We start from the raw sequence: 23,470 nt of genomic DNA on the forward strand, positions 1-23,470 counted from the left end.
TTCACTGTGCAGTGAACCTCATGAGTTATACAGCCAGCCAGACTTACATGGAAAATTCTAGACTTCGTTTTCACACCAGTTGATTGAAGGTGGTTTGGGAGAAGTAGTTTGGGCACATGTTGGGTCTCTGCAGACATTCACTTCCCATCCTGGCCCACACACTGATTCAGTTGTGCTGCTGACAGCTTCCCTGATGCCCTGCGGCCTGTGTCTCTTTAGATACAACAAAGAAGACACATCTTCCTCTCCTCTACTAACTATGCAAACACTCGCTCATAAGCACACACATACAAATGTGAAAGTTCTTCACTCACGTTTTTCTCAGCCTGCAAGTTATGCATTATGGACAAGGAGAAGAATGTTGAAAGATATTTAAAATAATGTTAGTTACACAATTTAAAAATGTATTTATTGGGGCCGGAGAGATAGCATGGATGTAAGGTGTTTGCCTTGCATGCAGTAGGTCAGTGGTTCAAATCCTGGCATATGGTCCACCGAACCTGCCAGGAGCGATTTCTGAGCGCAGAGCCAGGAGTAACCCCTGAGCGTTGCAGGGTCTGACCCAAAGGGAAAAAAAATGTTATTGAGATACAGGGCATAAATGTGAGGATAATGTACATGTGCCTGCATGTCTGGGGTGGGGCAGATAGAGAAATAGATGAAAGGGCTGAGCACATGCTTTGTTTGTGCAAAGGGGACAGCGTTTGAGCCCAAATGGCATCATAGTCCCGAGTGCTGTTGGAAGATATCTCTAAGTAGAGAGCCAGTGCTTGTTATTTGAGCACCCCAGCTGTGGTCCCAAACCAAAATAAAAAATGTGTCTACTGGAGTGGAAGATGACTCAGGGATAGAGCATGTGTGTCCAATCCATAGTCCCTGGGTTTGACCCCTGACACCACAAAAATAATAGTCCAAATTCAGGGCTGCAGCAATAGTACAGTGGGCAGTGTATTTGCCTTGAATGTGACTGACCCAGGATTGATCCTTGGCATCCCATATGCTCCCCATGGCAGCAGCAGAAATGACTCCTGAGCACAGAGCCAGAAGTAACCTCTGAGCACCACTAGGTGTGAACCCCTCGATAAGTTCAAGACATTTTTGTTTTTGAGCTATGCCCAGCAGTCCTCAGGGCTTTGCACTCAGAAATCACTCCTGGTAGTACTCAGGGGACCATATGGGATGCTGGGATATGTAACCTGGGCCGACTGCATTGCAAGGCAAGCACACTGCCTGCTGTATTGCTCTGTCCCTGATACATATTTTTTAAATTTAAAACAGTGAAAAGTAAACAAAACAAAACATAATTAATGCCAAGATATCCACATTTAGATTTAGCAATTAGTCTCTTTTAATATATTTTCTTTTTTTTCTTTTTTTTTCTTTTGCTAGGGATTGTTCAGAGGACTGGATTGGGAAGCCATCTTTCCAGTCCCAAAATTTTCTTTTTTTTTTTTTTCAGTCATACCCAGCAATGCTCATCACAGACTCACTCCTAGCTTCATTATTAAGACAGTACTTTCAATTTCTGGAACTGACATGATGTGTTTGTTTTTAGCACCTTGAAGCGGGCCCTGGAAGTCTTCAAGCAACGTAAGTGATTCTGTAAAGTTGGTTTCTGTCCTTAGCTATCTGTTGTCAAAGGTGGGATTTCCTTTGCACAGTGATCTTAGTCTGGGTGGGGAAAGGGAAGAACAATTCCCATGTGAGTGATGGTGTGTGGAGGCTGGCTGGCGACCCATGCCCAGGTGTGCTCAGGCACACTTGGAAGTTCTCTACTGTATACAAGACTGATATTTCCTGTTGAATTCTAACTCAGAGGTTAAAATGTAGGTGCTCCTCTGCTTCTGCTGCCTCTGCCAGCACCAGCTACCAACATTCTACCATTCTGCTGGTTCTGCTTCCTCCACCCACCATCACTGCTAAAAGACTCCAGGCTTCGGGAACTAGTGCAAGGAGAGTCTTGCTTGGCCTTTGTCCCAAATCACCAGCCACTTTTATCCAGTGGAAATCTTAATGTAAACTAGGCATCAAGGGGAAAGACTGGGGCCCGGAGAGATAGCACAGCGGTGTTTACCTTGCAAGCAGCCGAGCCAGGACCTAAGGTGGTTGGTTTGAATCCCTGTGTCCCATATGGTCCCCCGTGCCTGCCAGGATCTATTTCTGAGCAGACAGCCAGGAGTAACCCCTGAGCACTGCCGGGTGTGACCCCCCCAAAAAAAAATTTAAAAAAAAAAAAGGGGGAAAGACTGTCTTGATTTTTCTGGACTCTCCTGCTAGGCTGGCAGTTACTGGCTCCCTGTTACTGACCCTGGTAAATGATACCAGGTAAATGACAGTAGGTAACCCATTTGTTTACCAGTTCAGTGGACATATTCAGGCTCCTCCTTCTTTTCCTCTTCTTTTTTGACTCCTCCTTCTCTTCCTCCTCCTCCTCCCAGCTATTTTTAGAAGCTATACCCAGTTCTGTACTCAGGAATACTCCTGGCAGTGCTCAGCAGGCCCTATGTGGTAACAAAGGGGATCAAACTTGAGTGGCTTGTGCTCAAGACAAGTGTCCCACCTGCTGTCATACTACTTCTCAAGTCCCTCCAATTTCCTTCTCACAGGACTCTTCAGTAATGTTAGCACAGTTAGGGGTTCCTTTGTTATAGAAACATCCTCTGACTCTCCAGAGTTTCCTGATCTCTGGATACTCCACTGCTGACTTCTTTTTCCCACTTGGTCCAGTTTGCTGGTGGTGTAGCTCCTCAGGGTTTCTTCCTGCCTCTTAGTAGACTCCTTACTCATGTCATTGGTCCATGGGTTCAAGTAAGGTGCAGACGTGTATCTTCAGTTAAGATCTTTCTAAGCACCAACCTTACATTCTGCTGCCTACTTTATGTCTCTTTTTGACTACTTACAAGGCATGTGAAATTCAAAAGTTTGCAACTAAACTGGTTCCTTAAAGAAGTTAACATATATATAGAGGTATAGATAAATAGATGATAGATAGATAGATAGATAGATAGATAGATAGATAGATAGATAGATAGATAGATAGATAGATAGATGAGAGAGAGACCATATTCTGTGTGAGACAGCCAGGGTCAATTGCCAAACTGCAGGAGGGGTGATGTACACAGGACCTTAGGAAAATTGCTGGAAGTTCTGGGTCTCAGTTTCCTTTTTTTTGCTAGAGAGATACCTCAAAGGGCTAAACAAAGCTGTCTTACAGGTTTGATCTTTGACATTGCCCAGTCTCCATGTTCCATGGGGAGTGACTCTTAGAAATTGAGCCAGAAATACCCCTGGGTACTACTAGGCTTGGGCTCCAAACCAAAGTATAAAACCCACTTCCCATCATCTTAAGATTTATTTGTTTGATTTGGGGCTATTCCTAGTGTTGCTTGGGGTTCACTTAACAGTGTTCAGGGGATCATGCAGTGTCATAGAACAGACCCAGGCCTCTTGCATGCAAAGCATATGCTTAGCCCTTGAACTATTTCCGCCTCCTTAGAATTCTTATGTATCCTTTCCCCCAGAGTCAGGATGTTATGTCCTAGAATGATGTCTCCTTTTGCCTATTCTTTTCCAGCAGCAATTTCAGAGGAGACACTAGTGGGAGGTAATTACCTTACTGACATTTAATTTCTCTTTATGAACAGTGAGACTAGTCTTTATCACACATCTGAAGAATGGTTAAGGCTGAGTCAGAATGGGAATAGAGGGGCTAGAGAGATAGCACAGCAGGTAAAACACTTTTTACCTTTTACTTTGCACATGCCCAACCTAGCTTTGATTCCCAGATCCCAATGATCCACCAAGCACCTCCAGGAGTAATTCTTGAATACAGAATCAGGAGTAACCCTGAGCATCACTGGCTATGACCTGACAACTAAAAAAGAAAAATGAATAAAAGGGAAATAGAAAGCTTTTGGAAATATCAGTATCAAATAAAATCTTCATTCTTCCAGCCTGATGGGGAAATGAATGTCTTCTCTGCATCCTTGAGGGTGAGGGACTTTTTGTCTCTGCACTGGCCCATCTTTACTGGCTAGTGGACTCTGTCACCATGTGTGAGTCAGTGGAAAACACGCAGTGCCCTCCCTCAGCTTTCTTCCTTAAGTGCTCAGTTGTTCTGGCTTCTGGCTCATAACCTTGGGGAGTAGATGGAAATTGGAACTGTGGCAGTAGATTTTAATGTGACTCTGGATTATTCTATTAATGATGACAAGCAGGAGTCAGGGAATGGAGGTGAGTCCCTGCTATTTGGGTCTATGGAGTCTTCTGTCCCATTCTGATGTCCCCCAGACCTGTTCTCAGAAACTGCCCAGGGGCCATTCTTTTCTTCAGAATAAGTATGTGGTGCTTCGAAGGGAAGGATTTTAATAAGGCCCCACAAGTCTGACTGTTGCTAAAAGTTTACAGGCTGATTGAATTGTTCTAGACTGTAGTAAATGCTAGATCAGGAAAAATTTGCCTTTACTTTTTTTTTCTTTTGCCTTTACTTTTTTACACAAGTGTCTTCTCCCTTCTTTAGTTCATCAGGGAAATGCATAATGCAGCTCATGAGAACTTTGTGTACAAGAGTTCACTATATGTTATGTGTGTTGTATGTATTGTGTGTGTGCAGTACCAGGAGTCAGTCTTCATACTCTCAAAGCATTCAAAGCATTCGCCTTACCTCTGAGGTTATCCTTTCATGCCTCAATTGCTTGTTTTCTTCCTTCTTTCCAAATAGATTTGCTTTCTTTTTTTTTTTTTGATTTGCTTTCTTCTAATTAAAATAATTTGTTGAACAGTAAGTCTTTGTATTTCTTTTAGTTTATAAATTATTATTTTATCAGATTTTTTGCACATTAAATGTATCTTTATTTGCAACCCAAAAGTCACCTGAAGTTTACTATTTGTTCATGTGTGTGTATTTACTTTTATTGCATATTGTGTTCTAAGCTCTTTGGCACAATTTTCTGGGAAACCTTTGTCTTTAAAAGTCAAATGAGGGCCCGGAGAGATAGCACAGCGGCGTTTGCCTTGCAAGCAGCTGATCCAGGACCAAAGGTGGTTGGTTCGAATCCTGGTGTCCCATATGGTCCCCCATGCCTGCCAGGAGCTATTTCTGAGCAGACAGCCAGGAGTAACCCCTGAGCACCGCCTGGTGTGGCCCAAAAACCAAAAAAAAAAAAAAAAAAGTCAAAGGAAACAACTGATTATAAAGAAAGTCATAAACACCCAAATTTACACTTTCTAGTGATAAGCAGAAGGGTAAATATATACTCAGGTGCTTTTATACAATTAAACATAGATTCGTATAATTAAATAGGGTGATATCATGATAGTGCTTTTAAATGAAAAATATCAAAATTTAAGGACATTGATCATTGTTTTTTTTTTTTTTTTTTGGTTTTTGGGTCACACCCGGCATTGCTCAGGGGTTACTCCTGGCTGTCTGCTCAGAAATAGCTCCTGGCAGGCACGGGGGACCATATGGGACACCGGGATTCGAACCAACCACCTTTGGTCCTGCATCGGCTGCTTGCAAGGCAAACGCCGCTGTGCTATCTCTCCGGGCCCTGATCATTGGTTTTTTTTTTTTTTTTTTTTTAGTTTTTGGGTCACACCCGGTGGTGCTCAGGGGTTACTCCTGGCTGTGTGCTCAGAAATAGCTCCTGGCAGGCACGGGGGACCATATGGGACACCGGGATTCGAACCAACCACCTTTGGTCCTGGATCGGCTGCTTGCAAGGCAAGTGCCACTGTGCTATCTCTCCAGGCCCAGACATTGATATTTTTGTATATGCATTTAAAACCTTTTGTAATCTCTTCTTTCTATTTTTAACAAATAATGTTTTAATTGAGGCTGGAGTGATAGCACAGCCAGGAGGGCATTTAGCTTTCACACAGCCAACCTGGTCTCAAACCCTAGATGGTCTCTTGAGCCTGCCAGGAGTAATTTCTGCTTTTTCTTTTTTTCTTTTTTTTTTTTTTTGGTTTTTGGGCCACACCCTGTAACACTCAGGGGTTACTCCTGGCTATGCGCTCAGAAGTTGCTCCTGGCTTGGGGGACCATATGGGACACCGGGGGATCGAACCGCTGTCCGTCCAAGGCTAGCGCAGGCAAGGCAGGCACACCTTACCTTTAGCGCCACCGCCCAGCCCCCTTTTTTCTTTTCTTTTCTTTTCTTTCTTTTCTTTCTTTCCTTCTTTCTTTCTTTCTTTTTCTTTCTTTATTCTTTCTTCCTTTCTTTCTCTTCCTCTCCCTCCCTCCCTTCCTTCCTTCCTTCCTTCCTTCCTTCCTTCCTTCCTTCCTTTCTTCCTTCCTTCCTTCCTTCTTTCCTTCCATACCGGGTGATGCTCAAGGGTTACTCCTGGCTATGCACTCAGAAATCGTTCCTGGCTTGGGGAATCATATGGGATGCCAGGGGATCAAACTATGTCCGTTCTAGGTTAGTGTGTGCAAGGCAAACACCCTACTGCTTGCGCCACACTCTGGCCCCCAGGAGTAATTTCTGAGTGAAAGAGCCAGGAGTAACCACTGAGCACCAGGAGTGACCCAAAAAACAAAACAAAACAAAAAGAAAGATACTCCTCAACCACATAACAACAACACTATAATAGTAATAATAATAATAATAATAATAAAACCTCCAGAATCAACTTCTCTCCTCCAGTGCTTTCGTACTCCATCACCCCATTCACCACCCCCTGCCTATCACATTACAAAGCTACTCAGAGTTCATGTTTTCAGTATCATTGGGCCTGTGCTTTGGAAATATAACAGTCTCTCTTAATTGCAACCATTCACACAGTATAAACATTAGTGTTTATATAAGGGAGATTATTCAACTCTTTTTACAATTTTCTTTTTGGCCATACCCAGCAGTGTTTGGGAGGACTACAGGGACTTCACACATGCAAGACCCTACCACTGGGCCATATTCTTGGCACCTCCAGGTTGCTTTTTTACTTAATATATCATAGCTATTGTAGCTGTTGCCTTGTTCTTTTACATTAGCAATTTGTTATTTCTAGAGACTGGAGAGATGGTGCAGAAAACAGGAGCACCTTATTTGCATGTAGGTATTCTGAGTTCAGTGCCCATCCCACATTGGTTTTCTGAGCACTACGCAGAGTGACCCCAGAGTGCTAAGCCAGAGTAGCTCCTGAGCCTCATCAAATATGACTCAAAAACAACATTTTTGGATTCTACACAAAGCCAGGTATACTCTAGAAAGCACATACTGATTTTCCTCCCCAGTACTGCTGTTCTTTGCCCTGGACTCACCAACTCTAAGACTTTTCACACTTTTGAAATGTGGCCAAATGGAAAGGTAAAATATCATTTTATTTCTGGGTTTTAAAGATTTTAATTTGGGGCCGGGTAGGTGGCGCTGGAGGTAAGGTGTCTGCCTTGCAAGCGCTAGCCAAGGAAGGACTGCGGTTCGATCCCTCGGCGTCCCATATGGTCCCCCCAAGCCAGGGGTGATTTCTGAGCACATAGCCAAGAGTAACCCCTGAGCATCAAACGGGTGTGGCCCAAAAACCAAAAAAAATAAATAAATAAATAAAGATTTTAATTTTTAGTCGTTTTTGTTGTTGTTGTTGTTGTTTGTCTTGGGGCCACATCTAAGTGTGCTCTGGGGTTACTCCTGGGCTTGTGTTGGAGGGTGATTCCAGTCGGTGCTCAGGGGTTCCTATGTGGCGTTGGAGATCAAATCTGATCAGCTACATGCAAAGCATGAGCCTTATCCACTGCTATCTGTCTTGCTCCCTTTTTAAATGTTTTAAAACAATAAAATTTCAAGAACCTAGTGCACATTTAATATGAAAAAATTTCAATTTGAGTTAAAAATGTTTCATAGCCTGAAGAGATGGAAAGGGTAAGATATTTTGTTTATTAATTTATGTTTTGGCCACACCAAATGTTGCTCTGTGGTTGTCCCGAGTTCTCAAGGGCCCATGCAGTGCTGGGGGCTCCTGCACATAAAATATGGGCTCCTTTCCTTTGAGTTCTAGCCCAATCCTATATTTCTCATTATTGGGTTTGTTTTTAGACAATATCCAGCCTGCTCAGGCTTACTCCTGGCCTTGCCCTAAGGTAGGACTCAGGGACCATATGGATTGTCAGGGATTCAATCTGCTGTATTATCTCTCTGACCCCTAAATTTAACATTCTTTAACCAATTTTTTGGAGGGGATTGTGCCACATCCAGTGGTGCTTAGGGGTTTACTCCTGGCTTTACACTCAGAAATTACTCCTGGTGCATTTGGAGAACCATATGGGATGCCTAAGAATGAACACGGGGGGCCGGGCGGTGGCGCTAAAGGTAAGGTGCCTGCCTTGCCTGCGCTAGCTTGGACGGACCGCAGTTCGATCCCCCGGTGTCCCATATGGTCCCCCAAGCCAGGAGCAACTTCTGAGCACATAGCCAGGAGTAACCCCTGAGCGTTACTGGGTGTGGCCCAAAAACCAAAAAAAAAAAAAAAAAAAGAATGAACACGGGTTGGCCGCGTGCATGGCAAACACCTTACTCTTTGTGTCATCACTCCAGTCCTTCTTTAACCAATTAAGTTTTTTTAATTAATTTATTTAATTTTTAGGTCACATCTGGGAGTGCTCAGGGCTTACTATTGTCTCAGTGTTTAGGGAAAACTCTTTTTGGGCTTGGGTACCATATGATTTTTTGGGAATTGAATCTGGGTTGACCATGTGCAAGAGTAAATGCCCTATCCACTGTACTATCTCTCCAGGCTCTTTAATCATTTTTTGATCACATCCAGTGATCAAGAATTACTCCCAATAGTGCTTGGGGGACCATATGGGATGCTGGAGATTGAACCCAGGTCAACTTCATGCAAGGCAAATGCACTATGTGCTTTACCCAATTACAATTTTTTAAATTAAATTACCATAAGTTAAAAAGTTGTTGATGGAGGGGGCTGGCGCGGTGGCGCTAGAGGTAAGGTGTCTGCCTTGCCTGCGCTAACCTAGGACAGACCGCAGTTCGATCCCCCGGTGTCCCATATGGTCCCCCCCAAGCCAGAAGCGACTTCTGAGTGCATAGCCAGGAGTAACCCTGAGCGTCACCGGGTGTGGCCCAAAAACCAAAAAAAAAAAAAAAAAAAGTTGTTGATGGTTAAGTTTCAGTCAGTGTTCTAATATTCTTCCCTTCACTACTGTCCATTTCCCACCACCAATTTCCCCAGTCATCCTCCTGTTCTCTCCTCCCACTCCAAGTCTACCTCTGTAGCAGACACTTTTCTTCTCTCTCTTTCCTGCTACCCCACTCCATTATCTTTTTAAGCAGCATTGTTTATATAATACTATTACTGAAGGTGTATCATGCGTATAATTTTATTTCCTTCTAATTTCCAGTTCTTGTCCAGAGTGGTCATTCCCAACTGTTATTGTCATAGTGGTCCTTTCTCTGTCCTAACTGTACTTCTCCCTCATCATTTCTATTGTCTTTGTGTATTATGCTCATACTATTTTTTTAATCCCCAGATAATTGTGAATATTCTATGCCTGTATATCTCCTTCTGATTCATTTCACTCAGCATGATACTCTCTCTATCTATTCATGTCTAAGAAAATGTCATGACTTCATTTTTCTTTATAGTTACATATTATTCCTTTGTATACCATGATTTCTTTATCTACTAATCTGCTATTGGGCTCTTGGATTTGTTTATTTTTTATTCTGGCTATAGTGAATAGTGCTGCAATGAACATAGGTGTGTAGATGCCTTTTCTGCATTGTGGTTTTAGACCTCCTTAGTATATATATATTCTCAGGAGAGGTATTGATGGGTAAAATGGAAGCTAAATTTCTGGTTTTTACTTTGAATATCCATATTGTTTTCCAAAAAGACTGCTCCATTTGACATTACCACCAGCAGTGAATGAGTGTCTCTCCCACATTCATGCCAGCATGTTGTTCTTATTATTTTGTTTGTTTGTTTTGTTTTGTTTTTTGGGCCACACCCATTTGATGCTCAGGGGTTACTCCTGGCTAAGTGCTCAGAAATTGCCCCTGGCTTGGGGGGACCATATGGGACGCTGGGGGATCAAACCGCGGTCACGATCTTTCTTTGGCTAGCGCTTGCAAGGCAGACACCTTACCTCTAGCACCACCTCGCCGGCCTCTGTTCTTATTCTTTTTGATGTGTGCCAGTCTCTTTAGTGTGAGATGATATCTTATTGTTGTTTTGATTTGAATCTTCCTGATGATTAATGATGTGGGACATTTTTCATGTGCCTTTTGGCCATCTGTATTTCTTCTTTGAGAAATTTTCTGTTCATCTCTTTTCCCCATTTTTTTGATGGGGTTGGATTTTTTTTTGTTAAGCTCTACCAGTGCTTTATATATCTTAAATATTAACCCATATGGGTATTGGGTGAATAATTTCTCCACTTCATGGATGATCTTCGTATCCTGGTCACCATTTCCTTGGAGGTGCAGACACTTCTAAACACCACTGACGAAACAAGTGGAAGCAAAGATGGGACATTACATTAAATTAAGAAGTGTCTGCACCTCCAAGGGAATGGTGGCCAGGATACGAAGACCCTCCAAGAATGTTTTAATGTTTTCTTTGTATAGGTCATTCACCTATTTATTTATTTATTTATTTATTTATTTATTTATTTATTTTTTGGTTTTTTGGGCCACACCCGGCGATGCTCAGAAATAGCTCCTGGCAGGCACGGGGGACCATATGGGACACCGGGATTCGAACCAACCACCTTAGGTCCTGGATGGGCTGCTTGCAAGGCAAACACTGCTGTGCTATCTCTCCGGGCCCTCATTCACCTCTTTAGAAGTTGATTTTGAAGTACTTGATTTTCTGAGGTATAATTGTGAAAAGGGTTTGTTTTGGTTTTAACAAAACTTTAAATTGAATCGCTATGAGATACACAATGACAGATTTGTTCATGATTGAATTTCAGTCATACAATATCCAACATCCTTCATCAGTGCACATTTTCTGTTACCAATGAACCCAGTTTCCTTCCCACCCTGCCTTTATCCTGATGGACACTTATTTTCTCTCTTTCTTCCTTTTTTCCTTTTAGACAGTGTGGTTTGCAATATTATTACTGAAAGGGTGTCATGCATTTCACTTTTACCTCCTTTCAACACCTAGCTCTTGTCCAGTGATTATTTGCAACTACCAAATGGTCTCTTCTCCTCCTTAACTGCACTCCCCTGCTATTTGTGACAAGCTTTCTACCATGTTCAGGCACTAGTTTTATGGACCTGTCCCTATTGTCTTTGGTACTTGAAATTGTGCCAGGCTTAATGTCTCAACTCATAAGAGCTCTCTTTGCTGGGTCATAGCTATTTTCCCCCACATTCCATAGTGAGAGACAGAGTTAGAATTAAAGTTAGAATTCTAGCCTAGTGTTGGTGGCCAAGGTCATGTCAGGGTCATGGAGAGACTTTGTTGATGTTGGTGACCAAGTACATCCATTTTACCATTTGTTCCAGTATCTTGTACAGATTTACCAGGTTTTTGTGATTTTGTACATTGAAATTCAACCTAGTTCTGATTTATTATTGGTCTTTCAAAAATTCCCTTTTCAGAACTGGACAATGTGGCCCAATGTCATATCCACCTTGCACAGACGCTGAGGGAAGAAGCCAGGAAGATAGAAGATTTCAGGGAAAAGCAAAAAGTACAACGGAAGAAGGTAAGAGCCCCCTGGCTGCCATGCCTCTGTGCCCTCCAAGTTTCAGTCCAGTCCTATTTCAATTCTTGCATAACCTGGAAATAACATCTACTTCTTTCTTTGCAACCATGATTCAAAGTTTGTAAAAGGGCTGCCTGCATCTCTCTTTTTTTAATTGAATCGACAGTGGTGGAAGAGGGAATAGTTCAGGGAAAGAACCACTGTAATAGTGCCTTCATCTTTAGTAGCCACCAGTATGTAGAAGCTGGTGGGCTCCTGGACCATACTCTTCCCCTTCAGCAAGGTGTCCAGGAAGGGTAATAAATGAATGCAAGATTCTCCTTGGAGGAGCCAGAGGGGTGGTGTGGAGCGGTAAGGCATCTGTCTTGCCTGTACTAGCCTAGGATGGACCATATGGGCATCTCACATGATCCCCTCAAGCCAGGAGCTGTTTCTGAGTGCATAGCTGGGAGTAACCCCACCGGGTGTGGTCAAAACAAAAAACAAACAAAAGATTCTTCTTGGAGAATACAATACCATCTACCGTCTTCCCTATGTCAGAAATAGGGAAACTGAAACCCCTGAGCAATCAAGTCCTTTGTGTCTTTGAAGCAGATGTGTTTATATATATATATATATATATATATATATATATTATATATATATATATATATATAAAATCCCCCCCATGGATAACATTTATACTGGTTAATCATAATGAAAGTGGGACAAAAGTGTAGAAGTAGCATAAAACTGGCCAACATTTGGGAAGTTAGAAGGATCACGAAAAGAAGTCTAGATTTAGAGGGAAGTGTACTTTGGTGAGACCAGTCACTATTCTGATGCCTTTCCATTTTGTTTGTGAAAGATATATGTATATGTATATGTATGTATATATATATATTTATATATATATTTATATATATATATATATATATATATATATTTAGGTAGCCCTGGCAGGCCCAAGAAAGAACCTTTGCAACAAAAAAAATTATTTAAAATTTTGAAGGGGGCACATTTGCTGGTATTTAGAGCTTACTCTTGGTTCTGTGGTTAAGGATCACTCCTGGTGGGAATTGGGGAGCCATATATGATGATGGGATTGAACCTGGATGTACAAGGCAAGAGCCCTATTTGTTATCTCCCACTCCCTTTTTTGTAGTTTTTACATATTGTCTCAAAGGCTGAAATTCTGGTTTGATATTGGGGGAAAAGCTCTTCCTATCTGGCACACAGTATTTCCAGCCTGGTGTCCCATACTGCGCTGTGTAGGCCTGGGGAATCTTGCTGATTTTTCACACCCCCATGGCTTTCCAGGGTGTTCTTTTCTCAGACAACAGGAGAAGGCCAGTAGGGCTGATTGTATCTAGACTATAATCTTAGCAATTTTGTGTATCTAAGTCTAGTTCCAGCCTGCTGGGAGCAGAGAGGGGGCATTTGGTTTTGAAGTTAAGACTGGCTACTTTGTGAGGACAGCCTGATTCAACCCATGGTTCCAATGATCACCAGGGCAGATTTGACTCATGGGCTGGTAAGGCCAATACCCCTTTTCTCTTTTACTATTCCTTGCAACCTCTTCTGGTTTGGTGGAACAGGACAGCCTTCCCAGAATAGACAACCCTGGGACTCCAGCAGCTGCACATGCCCTGCCAGAACTTCCAAATAGTCCTTCAGAAACCATGACTTATCATTCCATGAGCTGCACTAACAGCTTCTGACCATGCAGTGAGGCTGAAATTTATTGACTACTCTGTAGCCAACGCTCTCCCACAGCAGCACAGGCTTTGTCCCCATCTCTCAGGGCTGCAGTTTGCCTAGAGAATCTTTTCAAAGCTGAACTATTATGCCTGTGAGCACACCTATGGGAGAATCTGAGTGTTTTTTGGCTGTTATCTCTAGCATAACCTTGACCTCGAGAGCAATGAGTTTTCAGAAACAAATGCCTGAGACCATGTTCTCCAATCTTGTTTATAGTTGTGAATCTACAGCGCTGGAGAGTTAGCATGGAGGTAAGGCATTTGCCTTGCATGCAGAAGGACAGTGGTTCAAATCCCGGCATCCCATATGGTCCCCCAAGCCTGCCAGGAATGATTTCTGAGCGTAGAGCCAGGAGGAACCCCTGAGCGCTGCCGGGTGTGACCCAAAAACCAAAAAAAAAAAAAAAAAAGAAAAAAGAAATGGGGCTGGAGAGTTAGTATAGTTGTGGATCTGGGAAATAAGAAAAATAGCTTGCAAACTGGATAGTGGTTGAGCCTGGAACAAAACTCACTGTAACCTTGCGGTCATGTAGCCATTGTATGATTGGATGGGGGGTAGGGGAGGATTTTAGTGGCTCATCCCAGACATTTTAGTGGACCAGCCTGAGTCTGTGAACCACAAGTTGAAGAGCAGAGTTTCAGATGTGTGTGTCTCAAACCTTTTCTGTCAGCCATTTCTCACCCCATCCCCAATTATTGGTCCCCAAGTTTGGTGTCATGGGCCTCCATTTAGGCAATTTGCACCTGACCTCCTTAGAGTATCTACATGGCCCCTGGGTGAGAAAGGCTGCATTAGACAACCAGCATCTCCTCCATGTACATAATTCCCATGAAGAGGACTGTGGGCGTGGGGATTGGGGTGTAATTTCCTGCTGTTTCCAAGTGCCCACGGAACCAAAATCAGTTCAGGGAGTTTTACTGATTTTGCAAGACTTCCCAAACACCCCCAAGTCACACGCAATGGGGTAAGAACCTCCCAGCCTACAGGCTTCATGGAATCACAGAGTTAGGCAACAGAGGAGCTTGGCTTCGTACACTGCCCTTGTTCAAGTTCCTTATATTCTATGCCCTCTACAGCAGAAATATTCCTCCCAAACTTCATTGAAAAGTTCAAAGTGGTTCAGAAATTTGCCATTGCTCATGTCATAGTTTTAGGTCATATCTGTTTTGAATTTAGATACTTCTTTAACTATAATCAAACTTAGGGCCAGAATGATGGTACAATGGGTAAGGCACTTGTCTTGTACACATCTGACCTGGGTTCAATCCCTGGTGTCCCATATGTTCCTCTGAGCCCACCAAGAGTGATCCCTGAGTACAGAGCCAGGAGTAAACCATGAACACTGCTGCGTGTGATCCCATTCCTAGGCAAAAAAAAAAAAAAAAAATCAAACTGTTTTGGGGCTGGAGCAGTGGTGCAGAGGTAGGGCCTTTGCCTTGCATGAGGCTGACCTAGGACGGACTGCGGTTCGATCCCCTGGCCCCCCAAGCCAGGAGTGACTTCTGAATGCATAGCCAGGAGAAACCCCTGAGTGTCACGGGGTGTAGCCTAAAACAAACAAAAACCTTTGTTTTGTTTTGTTTTTTTGTCTTTTCAAGGGTTAGTATTTGTTTTGGCTTTTTTTTTCAACTATGCATTTGAAATTGTTGCTGCTTGTAGAACGTTGCTTCCTTGTGTGTACATGTCATATGATTCTTGGTTTGTGAATAAACTTTACTTTTTATTTATCTTTTTGTTTTGGGGCCACACTAGTCGATGCTCAGGGGTTCCATCTGATTATGCACTCAGAAATTACTCCTGGTGGTCCTCGGGGAAATCAAATGGGATGCTATGTCAGCTATGTGCAGGGCAAATGCTCCACCTGTGTACTATACTGTCTATCTCTACAGGTCCATAAACTATGTCTTTTCAAATCTAGCATTAAAACCAAATTTCTTTTTCCAAGGGATTTCCCACACAGTGCCAAGGCCCCAGGCACCACTCTTCCTGACTCTCAGTCCAATGGTACACCCTGCCAAACCATTTGCTTTTCTTTTGGGAGTGGGCATTCCTGAAGGTGCTGAGGGACTTCCAGAAATCAAACCCTGACTGCTACTATTTGAGCTTTGCCCTGCCACCCCAACAACATTCTTTAGGGCTCTCTGTATTCTCCCCGTATATCTCTTGAACCTTGAACTTGGATTACTACAACAATAAAGCAACATTTCTATGATTCACTGGTCACACTTTTTTTTCTAAGAAAAATAAGGTGGAGCTTTGAGTATTGTATTTAAAAGATGAAGTTACTGGTATGGAGAAATAGTACAGTGGTTAAGGTGCATGTTTTGTATGGGGGTTCCATCTTTGATACAGCATATAGTCCCCCAAGCACCACCAGGAATGATCTCTGAGCACAGAACCAGGAGTAAGGCTTGTGGCCCCAAAACTAAACAAAAAAATTAATTTAAAAAATTGGAGCCAAAGAGATAGCACAGCAGTAGGGCGTTTGCCTTGCAAGCAGCTGATCCAGGATGGACGGTGGTTCAAATCCCAGAATCCCATATGGTCGGTCCCCTGTGCCTCCCAGGAGTGATTTCTGAGCACAGAGGCAGGAGTAACCCCTGAGCGTGGCCAGATGTGACCCAAAAAGCCAAAAAGCCGGAAAAAAAAATGCCATTACTTTGAATTTTCCAGTTTGGTTAAACTCTTGCAAAGTGTTCCTATTACAAATTATGGAACACTTCTATATCCTCAATATATTTTTGAAATAGATTATTATGGCACATGAATGTAACTTCTGTTTATTTTATTTATTTGTTTGTTTGTTTGGTTGGTTGGTTGGTTTTTGGGCCACACCTGGCGGTGCTCAGGGGTGACTCCTGGCTGTCTGCACAGAAATAGCTCCTGGCAGGCACGGGGGACCATATGGGACACCGGGATTCGAACCAACCACCTTTGGTCCTGGGTCAGCTGCTTGCAAGGCAAACGCCACTGTGCTATCTCTCCTGGCCCTTATTTATTTATTTTTATTTGTTTTGTGGGCCATACCTGGCAGCACTCAGGGTTACTCCTGGCTCTGCGGTCAGAGATCTCTCCTGGTAGGCTTGGGGACCATATGGGATGGCAGGGATTGAATCTGGGTCCGTTCCAGGTTGGCAGCATGCAAAGCAAATGCCCTATCACTGTACTATCACTCCAGCCCAATTTATGTTTATTTTTTAATTAAAAATTAAAAAAAAATTTTGGGTCACATCCAGTGCTCAGAGATCACTCCTGGTAGTACTTGGGGATCATTTGTGGTGCTGGTAACAAATCTGGGTAGAATGCTGCCTACTGCACTATTCAACCTCCCACCATTTCTGTTTAGATAGTGTACCCCTATATTCTGTTCCTTAATCATTCAAATGGTTGAAGATCTTTTGCAGTTTCAACACAATCTCAAATTACTAAATCTTCAGAACAAGGCATTTTATGTTATAGAAAATAAAGTCAGGGACCAGAGAGATAGCATGGAGGTAAGGTGTTTGCCTTTCATGCAGAAGATCATTGGTTCAAATCCTAGCATCCCATATGGTCCCCCGTGCCTGCCAGGAGCGATTTCTGAGTATGGAACCAGGAGTAGCCCCTGAGCAATGCCAGGTGTGACCCAAAAAACTAAATAAATAAATAAATAAATAAATAAATAAATAAATAAATAAATAAATAATCAGTCTCTGGAGGAAGAAGCAGCATGCCCAACTTCTCATTTTCACTGGCCAAAACATGCACACTTCAGTCTTTCACTTCTTGTAAATTAAGCCATTTCTACTTACCTAGAAAAGCCAGTGGTTGGATTCTTTTAGTTAACTGAGCCAGGGAGGCATGACTGGACATATACTTATAGTGTTCTCATTTCTACAGCTCTTTTCTGAAGAGTGGAGGCTGGTCTGGACAGGGTTCACCCATCACTGAGGGAGGTTATGGCAGTAACAAGGATGGAGTCTGATGGCAGGGGAGGTGACCAGGAAGACCCCTAACCTGGTTTCCAGGTTGGGTTCTCTGGGTGGACATGGTCAAGGAATCCAAGCCAGCAGAAGGAATGACACCAGAGGTTTGGGCAGTGAGAGTGGGAGCTCATCCATGGGGACTGGAGGGATGGCAACAGGTAGGGAGGGTCTTGGGAAGCATTAACAGGAGTTTTTTGTGTGCTGAGCTTCCATTTCCAGTTCAGACAGCCCTACTACACCTGGGCAACCATGTTCTGCTCTGGTGCCCACAGAGTAGGAGTGGTGGATCAGGGGGTGAGACACCAGCCTAGATATCACAGAAATAAATTTGCCCAGGGCTGTGGTTCTTACTGGCTGACATGCATGTGTCAGTTGTATATGGGAATCCTGGGTTTGATCCCTGGTATCACAAAATATTAAAGAAAATAAAGCAAATGGGAACCAAAACCCCAATTGGGGTTATCATGAATTTGCTTCTGTGTACAGAGAAGTCTTCTAAGAAAGGAAGCTCTTGGGTTACAGAGGGTGACACTTCCAGTTTTCTGAAGATGGTCCAAGGGTAGAGGACAGATAAAGAGGCCACAGAGCAGCTGCTCCAACTATTTACTGCAAAGTCATTGGAGTTATCTTCAAATCTTCTTCCTTTTGCCTCCCTTTTGCTTCTCCCCACCATACAACAGAGATGACTGTGCTTTTGTAATATTTTCTGTTGGTCAACAACAAAACCATCACATTTCCATTAATCTGAGTAGAAAATCTTAGAGTCTTAAAGTACAAAAACAAAAATGCCACTTTTCTAAGAAAGATAATTCTTCCTACCTTCTTTTCTTCCTTTTTTCTTTTCTTTCTTTCTCCTTTCTTCCTCCCTCCCTCTTTCCCTCCCTCTTTTCTTCCTCCTTCTCTCTCCCTTCTTTCTTCTACCCTCCCTTCTTTCTTTCTTTTTTTCTTTCCTTCTTTCTTCCTTCCTTCTTCCTTTCTTCTTTCCCTCCTTCCTCCCTCTCTTCCTTCTTTTTTCCTCCCTCTCTCCCTTCTTTTTTCCTCCCTCCCTCCCTTCTTTCTTCTATCCTCCCTTCTTTTTTCTTCTCTCTCTTTCTCTCTTTCTTTCTTCCTTCATCCCTTCTTTCTTCCTCCCTCCCTCCCTTCGTTTTTCTACCCTCCCTTCTTCTTTCTTTCTTCTTCCTTCCTTCCTTTCTTCTTTCTTTCTCTTTTTCTTTCTTTCTTTCTCTTTTTCTTTCTTTTTCTTTCTTTCTTTCTTTCTTTCTTTCTTTCTTTCTTTCTTTCTTTCTTTCTTTCTTTCTTTCTTTCTTTCTTTCTTTCTTTCTTTCTTTCTTTCTTTCTTTCTTTCTTTCTTTCTTTCTTTCTTTCTTTCTTTCTTTCTTTCTTTCTTTCTTCTTTCACCAGTGGTACTCAGGGGTCACTCCTGGTTTTGCATTCAGAAAATAGATCATGGTAGGCTCATGGAACCATAGGGGATGTCGGGGATTGATCTCAGATGGGCTGTGTTTAAGTCAAATACTCTACCCACTGTGCTATCGCTCTGGTCCTCAAGAGAATTTTTTTTCCTATAAGAGAACTCTTGATTTATTTATATACCATGTTATCTTTTTTCTATTTGGTTTTTTTTTTTGGGGGGGGGGAGAGGCCACATTTGGTGGTACATGAGGACTCCTCTCAGCTTAGTATTCAGGAGATCTGCATGCAAAGCATGTGCCCCAGCTCTTTGAGCTATCACCTCAACCCCAATCATCTTTGTTATGGTAACAGACCCAAACACTTTCCATAGGAGAAATCACATTTAAATGATATTTTCAATATTATTTTCAATATTATTATTTTTCATTTTATCATTTTGCATAAGGGAAGTATAATACCTCATTTGGAATTATTATATCACCCTGTCTTTTATCTGCCCATTTTTTCCCTTTATTGGGCCATAACCAGCTGTGTTCAGGGCTTACTCCTGATGCAAGGTCCACTCCTGGCTGTGCTTAGAGGACTCTGTGTGATGCCACATATCAATCCCAGTCTCATTATATGCAATATTGGCTACCTGCTATATTATTTCTCTGATTCACTACCCTTCCCTTTTTTTGACCATAGCTGGCTGTGCTCAGTTGCTATTCTCAGTGAGTATGCATCCTAACTGACTCTAGATAGTTTCTTTGCCTTTGCTTAAGAGAATATTCCCACCCTCTTTCTCTCTCCATTCCCCACAGCATGGAGATTGAAACTGGAATTGAAACTGAGGCTCCCACATTAGATTACATAATCAGATTCCCACATCATATCACTCTCTTTGGGCTCTCTCCCCACTTCTATTGGTTTTATAGAGATAACATAAAGTTAATAGTAGAGTAGGGTATGATTAGGAACAAGTCAGAGTCAGATTCTATTTCCAACTCCTATTTACAGAGTATTATCTTGGGGCTAAAGAGATAGTATAGAAGATAAGGCACTGGCCATACACACAGCTGACCAGCGTTCAATTTTTAGTAACGTATATGGTTTCCTTAGTACCACCAGGAGTAAACACTGAGTACAGAGCCAATAACAAGCCTTGATTACTGCCAGATATTGCCTCAACTTGTTAGGGAACATATATCAGGATACATTCCACAAAAGATCAAAAGTGGCTTCAATCCCAAGTATACAGTGAACATCTTCCATATCTGGAGCTTTGAATGGAAATGAAATTCAACCCACTAAAGAGTTAAGAGGCCAGAGAAACATTAAAGTGAATTGAGCATTTGCCTTGCATGTGGTTCTATCCCTGACACCCCATTTGGTTCACTAAAGCTTCCAGGATTGATCCCTGAGCACAGAGCTAGGAGTAAGCTCTGAGTATGGTCACCCAAACCAACCAACCAACCAACGAACAAAAAACAACCAATACAAACCAAAGAATTGACCCAGATAAATTAGGAAGTGAGTTTTCTACTGGAAAGCCTGGAAGAGCCTGAGAAAAAGCAGAGCTAGTAATCAGCAAAGGTAAAGGGTAGGAAATCAGAAGAGGAACAGTAACTACATCAGGAAGAGGAGATGGTGTTGGGCTGCAGATGCTATGAACAAGGGGGACCCAGTGGACAATGGGGATCATGAAGATCACAAGAGGCATTACTGGAGGATGTCCTCAAGGAGGATGACAGAGCAGGAGAGAGTCACAGTCACAGCACCAGTGACAAGACTGACTCATCAGCACAGTGGGGCTTAAAATTTTTTTCCCCTTTGGTTCTTGGGTCACATTGGCAGCGCTCAGGGGTTACTCCTGACTCTATGCTCAGAAATCGCTCCTGGCAGGCTCAGAGGACCATATGGGATGCCGGGATTCGAACCACCGTCCTTCTGCATGCAAGGCAAATGCCCTGTTTCTATGCTATCTCTCTGGCCCTCAATATTTCATTCTTTAGGTGCTTGGCTAAGATCAAACTGTAGCCAGACCCTGTCTCCTGAAGTATGTGCTCCCTGCTCCCTCTTCTCCCATCCTGTCCTTTTTTTGTTTGTTTGTTTTTGTTTTTTTTTTTGTTTTCGCGCCACACCAGGCAGTGCTCAGGGTGTGAAACAGGGTTCACCCTGGGTTGGCTGCATGCAAGGCAAATGTCCTACCGCTGTGCTATTGCTTTGGCCCCTCTCGTCCTGTCTTTCCCCAAGTTCATTTCTTTATTTAATTTATTTTTGTTTTTTGTTTCTGGGCCATGCACGGCAGTGCTCAGGGGTTATTCCTGGCTCTATGTTGAGAAATCGCCCTGGAAGGCTTGGGGGACCATATGGGATGCTGGTGATTGAACCTAGATTTATCCCAGGTTGGTGGTGTGCAAGGTAAATGCCCTACCACTGTGCTATCTCTCTGGCCCCCAAGTTCATTTATTTTGCACCCAGCTCCATTATCATTTCCTTATATACTCCTTGTAGTTCAGTATTATCCGTGATTTTTTTTAATCTTGATGCCCTTTATGACTTCACAGTAAAAAAAATAATAATAGGGGAGGGCATGGAGAGATAGCACAGCAATAAGGTGTTTGCCTTGCAAGCAGCTGACCCAGAACAGACAGTGGTTTGCATCCTGGTATCCCATACGGTCCCCCGAGCCTGCCAGGAGCGATTTCTGAGTTAAGAGCCAGGAGTAACACCTGAGTGCTGCCGGGTGTGACCCCAAAAAAAAAAACAAAAAAAAAGTAATGGGTTAAACTCCTTTGCAGGAAAAAAATATTCCACACCCCACCCCTAATCTACCTTCTTTAAGAGAATAAAAACACATACCCATCTGCAACTGATGCTACTGACCACCCCCACCCCCAGTCACAGGATAATTCCTGCACCCTGAGGAAGAGTATCACCCACTTTGGGAAAGAGTGGACTTGAGGATGGGGCCCAGAGAAAGAGAAGAATTTCTCTGAGATGTCCCAAAACTTTGCTTTCTTTCGCACAACTGTGCTTCTTGCTAGGTAAGGGAGTGTCCACAAAGGGTGCCACAGCTGGGATGTTTGTCAGTCTCCAGTCTAACTGCAGACAAATGTTTATAGATTAAACCCCAATTAAAAAAGATAGATGGTGCTTTGACAAAAATTGTTAAAAAAAATACCTTCTAGGGGGGCCTGGAGTGATAGTACAGTGTAGTGGGTAGGATGCCTGCCATGCATATGGCCTACACGGATTCAATTTCCGGCATCCTAAAGAATCCCCTCAGAATTTTTGGGATGTATGCCCTCCTCCAATACCTTCTAGAGGCCAAAGAGATAGTATAATGAGTAGAGAGCACATGCTTAACTTGTGATTGGCTCGACTTTGATCGTTGACATCCCATATCATCATGTCTAGGACAGGACTTAGAGTGCAGAGCCAAGGACAAAGTCTGGATGTGACAGAATGTGACACTGAAGATCTTCAAGAAGGGGAGAATGCAATCCTTTTTTTAAAAAAATAAAACAGGGCCGGGAAGGTGGCGCTAGAGTTAAGGTGTCTGCCTTGCAAGCGCTAGCGTAGGATGGACCGCGGTTCGATCCCCCGGTGTCCCATATGGTCCCCCCAAGCCAGGGGCGATTTCTGAGCGCATAGCCAGGAGTAACCCCTGAGCGTCAAACGGGTGTGGCCCAAAAACCAAAAACCAAAAAAAAATAAAAAATAAAACAAACACAGTTGGGTTTCATATTTTTTGAAGACTGCTAAGGTTATTAATTGGTGCCTGTCAAAGCTCATCAGTCTCGTGTGTAGACCCTGGGACTGACTATTCAGTCTGTGGGATGAGAATAAGCAGAGGCACTCTTACCTCAGGAGCTCATCTCTGGTGTGAACACACTTAGTCCTCCTAAGAAGCTGGTATTCACCAAACCTGTCTTATTAACGCCATATATGTTCTCTTTACAGACAGAAGCTATAATGGATGCTGCCCATAAACAGAAGAGCTCACAATTCAAGAAAACCATGGATGTGAGTCTTGTTTTATTGCTTTATATATATATACATATATATACTTTTATATATATTTTATATATATACTTTTTTGTTAACTGTGACATTTTCCTAAAATTTATGTTATGTGCATACTTTAGTAACTGTGGGAAGTAGTCACTTAGAAAATGGCATCCAGGGGCTGGAGAGATAGCATGGAGGTAGGTCATTTGTCTTCCATGCAGAAGGATGGTGGTTCGAATCCCGGCATCCCATATGGTCCCCCAAGCCTGACAGAGGTGATTTCTGAGAATAGAGCCAGGAGTAACTCCTGAGCGCTGCTGGTGTGACTCAAAAACCAAAAAAAAAAAAAAAAGAAAATAGCATCCTTTATTTGGTCAGCTCTCCTCCAGGAAGAGCACTGAGAAGGGTGAGGATGGCCTTGAAGAGGGGAAGTGTGATGCTTTCTCAGGCTCCAGGAAGATAAAGTTCAATTGGAGGGGCCAGAGAGATAGCATAGTGGGTAGGATGCTTTACTTATGTGTGGCTGACCCAGGTTTGATTCCCAGCATCCTATATGGTTTTCCAAGCACGGCTGATTGTGATTCCTGAATGCAGAGCCAGGATTAACTCCTGAGCATTGCCGGGTATGATCCCCCCAAACTAAAACAAAAATCAAAGTCAACAAGATACTTTAGACCATATT

At 42.8% G+C, this 23,470-nt stretch overlaps 1 protein-coding gene across 1 annotated transcript in view; it reads left to right on the forward strand.

Moving 5' to 3' along the window:
• Window positions 1–23,470, forward strand: part of PSTPIP2 (proline-serine-threonine phosphatase interacting protein 2) — a 99,194-nt gene that overhangs the window by 59,356 nt on the left and 16,368 nt on the right. Inside the window, exons 4-6 of the mRNA XM_049781568.1 lie at window positions 1,556–1,590; window positions 11,568–11,674; window positions 22,741–22,803. Of these exons, the coding sequence (XP_049637525.1) occupies window positions 1,556–1,590; window positions 11,568–11,674; window positions 22,741–22,803 (205 nt within the window). The remainder of the gene's footprint in view (window positions 1–1,555; window positions 1,591–11,567; window positions 11,675–22,740; window positions 22,804–23,470) is intronic.

Source organism: Suncus etruscus, chromosome 10 (genome assembly GCF_024139225.1).
Source record: "Suncus etruscus isolate mSunEtr1 chromosome 10, mSunEtr1.pri.cur, whole genome shotgun sequence".
In the NCBI taxonomy this organism is placed as follows: Eukaryota; Metazoa; Chordata; class Mammalia; order Eulipotyphla; family Soricidae; genus Suncus; species Suncus etruscus.